At 39.1% G+C, this 8,660-nt stretch overlaps 1 protein-coding gene across 4 annotated transcripts in view; it reads right to left on the bottom strand.

Annotated features, from left to right (window-relative positions):
* Positions 1–562: 562 nt before the first annotated feature.
* PDE7A (phosphodiesterase 7A) overlaps positions 563–8,660 on the bottom strand; it is a 49,952-nt gene continuing 41,854 nt past the window's right edge. For all 4 annotated transcript variants that reach the window (XM_081874461.1, XM_081874462.1, XM_081874463.1 and 1 more), the window contains 5 exons: positions 7,656–7,747; positions 7,100–7,244; positions 5,080–5,176; positions 3,736–3,816; positions 563–2,433 (listed from right to left, as the gene is read on the bottom strand). In XM_081874461.1, the coding sequence (XP_081730587.1) occupies positions 2,222–2,433; positions 3,736–3,816; positions 5,080–5,176; positions 7,100–7,244; positions 7,656–7,747 (627 nt within the window). In that variant the 3' untranslated portion in view covers positions 563–2,221. The remainder of the gene's footprint in view (positions 2,434–3,735; positions 3,817–5,079; positions 5,177–7,099; positions 7,245–7,655; positions 7,748–8,660) is intronic.

The raw sequence follows: 8,660 nt of genomic DNA, 5'->3' as shown, positions 1-8,660 counted from the left end.
CAAAACCACTTCTGGCACAACAGAACACCATGATGGAAGCCAGAGCATATGGAAACGCCGTTTACCTTTCTGCTGCAGCAGTACCTATTTATCTACTTGCACTGGTATGCTTTTGAACTGCTAGGTTCAAAACTGCTAGGCACTCTAATTTTGTGGTATGCCCCACCACCCAGCAGCCATTTTGTGATTGGTGTTGTCAGTACTCAAAATTCAAAATGTTCGCACTTGTCTAAAAAGGTTGGTGGCTCCTGGTCTATCTGAATCCAAGAAATTGGATTGTAACTAAACTGAAGAGAAATGGGAAGTGCAATTGACAGTGCAATCCTATATATTTTTACTCAAAAGCCAGCCCCTTTGGGTTCAATGTGCCTTACTTTCAGGTAAGCAGGTATAGGATTGCAACCCAAAAGACTTGTTTCCTTCCTATGCCTTCTCAATTTAATGATCAAAGTAACTTTGAAACACTGTAATGACCTGTTTAAACAAGTCTCAAAAGAGCTACAAAGGGAGAATATGTGATTAAGGTGGTTTCAGCTACTTTTCTAAGGCTGGAGTCAGGAGGTAATGTGAAAAGATTTTTATTATTAATCAAAAGTTAACAGCAACAGGCACATTAAAATGAGTATGGCAAAGCCTTTTACAAATGGCTTTACACTGAAGCTCTCTCCCAAAAATGGCTGTTGCAAACTGTAAACAGAATGGAATAAACAGTCTTTACAGTAACAAGGGAAATACAAATGAACAAAAAGAAAGCACCAATTCCTCAAAATAGATTACAGTTGTGCTTACAGTACTTAAAACAATGTAAAAAACAAATTACAAAAAAGGAATGCTTGAAGATTAAAAATTAGTCCTTAAAATTTGTCCTTAAAAACATTTTCTCCTTTTCACATCAAAAAACCCCATAATGGGGAGCATTTCAGTAGAGGGAGGAATAAGTAAACAATGCACTTTTTCAATCAACAACAAAATTTGGTCACTTAGCTTTGTGCATAGTTTAAGGCAGCTGTAGCAACCTGTTCCTTTCCCCCCTGTGGCTGCTCATGAAAATGTCACATTCTAAAAAGAATAAATAAAAAAAATTGCCTTTCAAATCCTTCCTATTGTTCCCTTCCTCCCCAACCCACCCCCATCCCCAAGTATTCACACACACACTTACTTACTTTCTCTCTCTCTCTCTCTCTCTCTCTCTCTCTCTCTCACACACACACACACACACACAAACATACACACACACACACACACACACTGCAGCGAAAGGGGCATTTGTACCCTTGTTCTGAAGGACACAGTTCCCATCCCACTTTATTTCAGATTGGCAAATACCCTGAGCTGTTTCTGGTGTTCATAATCATTCCACCTGTTTTCCCTTGCATGTGCAGTTCAAGTGTACAATAGTGAAAACAACATGCAAATGTTTCCACGGCAGAATCTTAACACAATGAAGACTCTTCTTCTCCTCCTCTATACCATCCCACACCCCCTCCCAAAATCCAGAAGTATTTCTGCCCGCTGTAATTGCATTCCCATTCTGCACTGGAGTAAAAGCTTGGCTGTGCTTTATGTAAAAAAATGCTCTTTCCAATGCACAGCCAAAATTATGACACATGGGATACTTTCTTTTTTACTAGCAGGAAAATGAGCTGCAGTTTCAGATTTGATCTCTTTGTTTTCCTTTTTTAAAAAATTAGTGGTTCCTTCACAGCCATGCAGAAAGATTAATTTAGAACCTATAGTTTCCAAGTACATTTGTAAACATCAGTTCTTGCCAGAGGCATCCAAGTAGGGGCACTTCACTCTTCCACATTTTGGACAAGGACTGAATGAGTCTTGTTAAATTCCAAGAGAAGGAATATCCACCATGTCATGTGGCAACTTTGAAGGCCTGATTTCAAATTTTCTCTAAAAACAAATAAAAACAAAGCGATGTGGCACGTAACAATATTTTCTCGTACTTTCCCCTCGGTCAAGCTTCAACCACACCTCTGGTTTGCATATTCAAGGATCCATGCAGAAGCCAAACAAGGCATATGCATATTGCTCTATGTTCAGGTCTTGTAACTGAAAACTGGGTTCAAATGATTTATCAAAGGAAAAACTTGGAAATAAATAATGCTGGCATTGTTTACACTGAAACCTTGGCAGTCAGACAAAATTTATCCTCAAATCCTGTTCCATAGATACCAGGCAAGAGGCAGTTTTTGTTAAGCAGATCCTGGGGTCAGGATAGTCGGTGTTCCTGAGGTATAACATCAGAGTCCATTTCCTCAAATGCAGGATCAGTATCGTCACCGCTGCTGGATTGTTCTCTCTGCACACCCTTCCAGCTAGCTTTATTCAATCCCAAATGACCAAGCATCGTTTGAGATAGTCTGGTGTTTGAGAAACGAGCCCACTCTGTGAATAATGGTTCCACCAAATAGGTCATAAAACCTAATGAGAAAAAACACCTTGGAATTAGAACCCCAGAAACAAGAGACTGTGTGTTTTCCATGTAACATTTCCATATTAAGAGTTATTTGAATGAGTTTACTGTGTTTTATCTTCCTGTACTTATTACATTTGCCCAGAGTGCTTTTCGAAAGGCAATTTATAAACTAAATAAAATATATACATTTTAGTACAAATGCAAAATAAAGCAGCACACAAGCTCGCTCTCTCAAGCCCTAAGGAATACAACATATTTTTGTGTGTAGTTGAGGCTGCTACTGAGTCACACCAAAACTGCTGGGTTCAAAAGATCTCATATGGGTCAGATCAGTAACCATAAACATTTGCTACTTCAAACTGATCAGGTAAAGGAAAGCCCTCTGATTTCACCATGCTGCTATGACAGGAAACATGTGGTAGTGCAGTCATGAATCAAGTAAGGGACTTTATGGGTAAATACTGGTCAAGGAATTTAAATGCTGCTTCTTTTTGTTACTAGCTTTCAATTGCTCGAGACCAAACATGCTGGAGACTTGTGTGCGGAAAGGAGTTGTGCATGCAAGTCTCCATGGTTTGCTGTGATGTCCAAATAAGACATGCTGACCATAGTTTGCCTACAACCCAGAATTAAAAAACACACTTCAAACCAAATTTCCAACTCTGGAAACACAGCATTAAGCAAATGGAACATTTCCTCCCACCACTCCACCCCCACCACTGTGCAGTTCCTGAATCTGTTCTGTGGATTCCCCCAAACCCTCTTGAGCAGATCTGGGAGGGCAGAGGGGGCACCACTTGCAGTAGCACAATTCTTTCACTGAATACTGCCAATGTTGTTTAAATTTCCATCATTTAAAAATAGTAAAAATAATAAATTTGTATACCGTCCTTCATCCATGAATCTCAGGGTGATTCATAAGTAGCCCAGTAGAAAACAAGCACCCTCTTTAAAATAAATAATTTGCCACAAAATTGAATCTGACCTAAAGTCACAATTAAAGTCTCTTCACAAGCAGCTGTCAGAATTTATCAAAAATTTATCATGGAAATGAAAATTTCAACAACAACAAAACATAGGGTAGCATTCACTAAACTTAACAGTAGTTAACTGAAATTAATAGACCTAACTTGGACATGTTCATCATTTCAGTGGGTCTACACTGAGTAAAACTAAGCTGAATACCACACAAAATGTTCTCTTAAAAACTGTCAAAGACTTTTAAAACTAAACATCACACAGTTTATCTTCCCTATATTATATATTAATGGAAACTATAGTAACTTATCACATAGATCTGTAGTTACCAATCTGGATGTTGGCAATGGTTTCTGTCTGTCGATCACACAGCGGACTCACGCCCAAGCAGTATTTTTTCTCAACATCTCCTACAAACAGAATACTAATTTAATAAGCCGTTTTCTACAATTCAACAAAACTGAAAGTGTTAAGGTTTTTCATTTAACTATTATTAATGTTATTATTATTATAACAGATACCAGACAGATCTAAGAAATGTAACTTCAGTTGTTCAATATAGCTGCTGTACAGTGGTGCCTCGCAAGACGAAATTAATCCGTTCCGAGATTCTCTTCGTCTAGCGGTTTTTTCGTCTTGCGAAGCAAGCCCATTGACGGTTTAGCGGATTAGCGCTATTAGCGGTCTAGCGGCTTTTAGCGATCAGCTGAGAAGCGGCTTATCAGCGGATCAGCTGTTAAGCGGCTTAACGGCTTAGGAAAAGGGCGAAAAAAGCGGAAAAAACCGCGGGAACTCGCAAGACATTTTCGTCGTGCGAAGCAACCCCATAGGGAAATTCGTTTTGCGAAGCGCCTCCAAAACGGTAAAACCCTTTCGTCTAGCGGGTTTTCCGTCTTGCGAGGCGTTCGTCTTGCGGGGCACCACTGTATTTAAAACCACAGCTTTATCATTTGAACACTAGCTTCATAACTGTTTACAAATATAAATGATCTAGCATATATGATCTAGCATTTTGTTGTAATGCTCATGAAATGAAGTACTAACAATAATTCTTTCTAAACGTTAATTCTATAATGCAACAAGCTGTCACTCTGCTTTGGAACACGTTTTTAAAAGAAAAGCCTGACTAGCTTTTCAGATATCTTTTAATTGCATAACTTTCTAAAGAACTGCCCAAGTTAGTTAATGCAATACCAGTGAAGATCTGCACAGTTAAAAGACTTTATATACAATTTCAAAAAGTGCAAGATTCCAGAAACCTAACTGCAATTCCGTCTCAATTGCACTGACAACTTAAATCCATGTACACAAAACGGTGTGTCCAACCTTTTAACTTGCATAGCACAGTCCTAAATAATTTTTAATCATCAAGCAATTCAACGGAGATAAATTCAGCTTTTTTTTCTCAATACATGTGGCTTTGGACTGAAGCAGCAGGTGAAAATAAAGCCTTTATTACTGTGAAATAGCTTCTCATCCAGTTAAGGTAAGCAGAAATGTCAAGTGTTCTACAAAGCTGCAATCTATACAGTAAAAATGGTCTGAGGAAACCATTCAAGGTGCATTCATTGCAAATAATAAAATTTTCTATTTTCTGTAAGAGCCATGCTTCACTACAATTCTTTTATCGTTTTGTTTCACAATCCATAGTGAAATCACTTTTCGCTACTTGCCTTGATGAAAGAATTCTTCTGTTACTTTTTCACTCCACTGCTTGCTTAATTCCCAAGTCCGGCAGGGGTTGCAAATATCAGCACATTTCAAAGCCATCTAGTAAATAAGACAAACCATCAACATATTATGCAAGATATTGTGGCCTGCTAACAACTACACACTTAGGTTTTGCAACTTCAGATGATGCAAAGTGTCACATGGCACAATGGGTCAGAGCATCTGGCTGTTAAAAAGAAGGTTGGTGGTTTAGACCACACAGGGATGGCTGGGAGCAGGATTCCTGCATTGCGGGAGGCTGACTAGATGACCCTGTCAGTCCCTTCCAACTCCTTGATTCTGTGACTTCTAAGTCAGCTTCTTTTAAAATCCTTAACAATATGTAATGGACAAGTGATACCGAGCAAAGGGGGCTACAATGCAGCACACATGTGGATCACTATCACTAAATCCAACGTAACTTAGCTGAACAAGCGGTGTGTTTTGGGAAGGAAATATGTTTAAACATATATGAGTTAACCTCTCCCAGAAACATCAATGCAATCTTGGAAAATTATGAAAACATTCATCTTCCATAGCACCAATAAAGAAGTCTGATAGCAAGCATTATCAATTTAATATGGCTATGTCTGGTTATCTTGAAAGATCATTCATCAATACACTGCACTTCATCCTTCACCATTTACAAATGCCTGCCTGTAAATTATAGCAACGTTGCTTTTATTTCTTTTAAAAATTTGTATCCCACCCTTCCTCCAAAAGGAGCCCAGGGCAACAGAGCACACTGTTTTGGCTACAGAATGTTAAACTACGGAATTCGCTCCCACAAGAAGCAGTGATGGCCATTTACATGGATGGCTTTAAAAATGGATTAGACAAATTTATGGAGGATACGCCTATCAGTGACTACCAACCATGATGACTCCACTAGTGGAGACAGTATGCCTCCAAATACCAGTGCTGGGAATCACAAAGGGGGAAACACTATTGCACTCAGGTCCAGCATGTAGTTTCCCATAGGCATCAGGTTGGTCATGGTGAGAGCAGAACAGATTAGATGGGACTGTGGCCTGATCCAGCAGAGCTCTTCTTACATTCTTATGCTATTGCTTTCTTGTTTGGAAAAGTTTCAGAAGCAAGACTGGATTAAGGTGGTTGAGGGTCTGTTGAAATGCCCAGAATAGGGCCCCCTTTTCATCCTTGTTTCTGACCACTTCTTGGTTTGGGCCACTTACCAACTCCCAGCCTAGCCTAACTACAAGGCTGCTATGAATACATATAAGGAAGTATAAAATGGCTGCAAATGGGGATTTAATGTTTGGAGGCAACAAAATTGTGGTTCCTTTAATCAGAACAATGCATTTCTGTACTATAAATGGCAATGTTTTTCAGCTTTCTCTCAGTCAAATTAGCATACCTCCAAAGCTTCAACGAATCTTAATCCGGCCTGATTATGGCATGCTTTAGACGCACAAGTCCCACTTGTGTTCAATGGTGCTTACTTCCATGTTAATGAGCACAGGGGACTGATTCCTAAGGAGTTATTTTAGGCCTGTAGCCACTGGGGCTGGAGGCTGTGGAAAGCAATTTAATTGTTTTACTTGTACAGGTAAAATAGTAAGAAAAGCAGGTAGCTAGCATTTTTCCTAAGTGCTCAGTTAAAAAAAGCTACTCTCACTTCCCAACATTCTGCAAAAACAGCAAGATCACTTAGATAATTAACAGGATTTTAAAGTGTTAAAGAATTGTTTTTTAAAAAAAATAATTTCAATTGTTTTAAGATTGTAGTGAACAGAGTAAGATAAACATTTGCTACTGAGTTGCAACCATTTTGCTGGCAAATGGAATATCCAAGTTTTCTGTACTAGAAAACTATTTTTGTTAGAACTATGCCATCAGAGAACACAGAAGGCCATCTTCAAGCCTATGTGCATCAACCAAAAATTATTTCGTACACTAGACGGCAAAGCAGTTGTTACTGAACAGTTGTACTACTTTTCTATTTAGGGACCAAACAATTACCTGAAGAATGAGATGACGATGATTTTCCTCTGTTAAGCATAAATCTTCCTTGTCCAAATGACTGCGAAATAGGGATAGATATTCATTTTGCCGACTGATATCAGTGGCAAGTATCAGTGCTCCTATCTGGCTTTCCATCAGCTGCCTTAAATTGGAGATACACAGAAAGAAGAATGAAATAAGTGACCAACATTTAAACAGTCTTTGTTAACTTTACACAAAATTCAGGCCAACCCTGATTAAATTACTATAAAATACAGTTTTGTTAACAAACTAAGACCCAGTGCAACAGTTCAATAATTTAACAAAGTCTTCATATCACTCAAAATTATTGTGATAAACATGAAAAGTGTACACTTTACAAGTGTAGCAAGTTAGGCATCAAGATTTGTTTTGTTTTGATTGGGGTGGATGGGATAAAATTGCCTTCATCATATGAAGCTGCAGTAAATTATATTATTTGGAAATGTGTTTTTACTTCCATTTCACATCCATTTAAAATGTTCTGCAATATATTTTCCATAGATGCATGTGATACTGCAAATCTGACACATACCTGTTTTCTAGTGACATATGTGCAAATAATCCAGATTCTCTCAACAATCCCACTGCAGATCTCCAGTGGTGATTTTCCAATACTGAGGTATTCTGAAAAAAAGGGGAAGAGGAAGATAGAGAATTATGGTTATCAAATATTCATTGAATTCTGAATTGTATTTTCATGAATGAACAATCCTTTATGCCAATACTTCACTAGGGGATAGACAGGGGGAGTACAGCCTCTCCTGGTTGTCTCTGTGGCTTTCAGTGTCATCCATGATCACATCCTTCAGAATTCTCTCTCCAATTTGGGACTAGGCAATATTGTGGCTCAAAATGGCTCCAGTCCTACCGTAGGGGAAAGTTCCAGCATGTGGTGCAGGGGCCTATGGGTGGCATAAAGTTTAATTTCATCTCCCATGCATTTTCAACATCTATATGAAATCACTGGGAGGTTACCCAGAGCTTTGGGATACGGCATCATCAGTATGCAGAAGACGCTACCCAGCTCTCTCGTCTACACCTTTGGATTCCAGAATGTGGCTGCTGGAAGAAGCTTTCCATTCAGACCATCGTTACATAGCTCTTCTATGGGCTTCACTGGTTACCAGTTTGCTCCCAGGCACCAGCTTTGATGTTAACAACCTTAAATCACACAAGGTCTGCCCCAACCAACTTCAGCTTCAGATCGTTGTGCAATAGGCACCCCAAGCTGGACAATTTAGCTTGTACACCTTTTCTGGTTGGCCATGCCCAGCTGTCAATCATATGGCATCAGGTAATTGACACGTAAAGCACAATCCCAACTATTCCTTGGCAGCAGAGCTTGCATTTGGTGCTATTTAATTATTATGCTAAACGCAACCCCGGCTGGACTGATTCCTTGTGGGAATTGCAGCTCCTAAGCGGGGAAGTTTTCTGCTGAAAGCAGCATGGCTTGCATTCAGCGCTGAACTGAAACAACACCAAATACAGGACACAATGTTTTCTGGCAGATTTAGGCCTTTCCACCAGTCAAAGA

Source organism: Podarcis erhardii (genome assembly GCF_964252035.2).
Source record: "Podarcis erhardii genome assembly, chromosome: 8".
Classification (NCBI taxonomy): Eukaryota; Metazoa; Chordata; class Lepidosauria; order Squamata; family Lacertidae; genus Podarcis; species Podarcis erhardii.
Note: the sequence above shows the minus strand (reverse complement) of the source record. Positions and strands in the feature narration are given on the sequence as shown.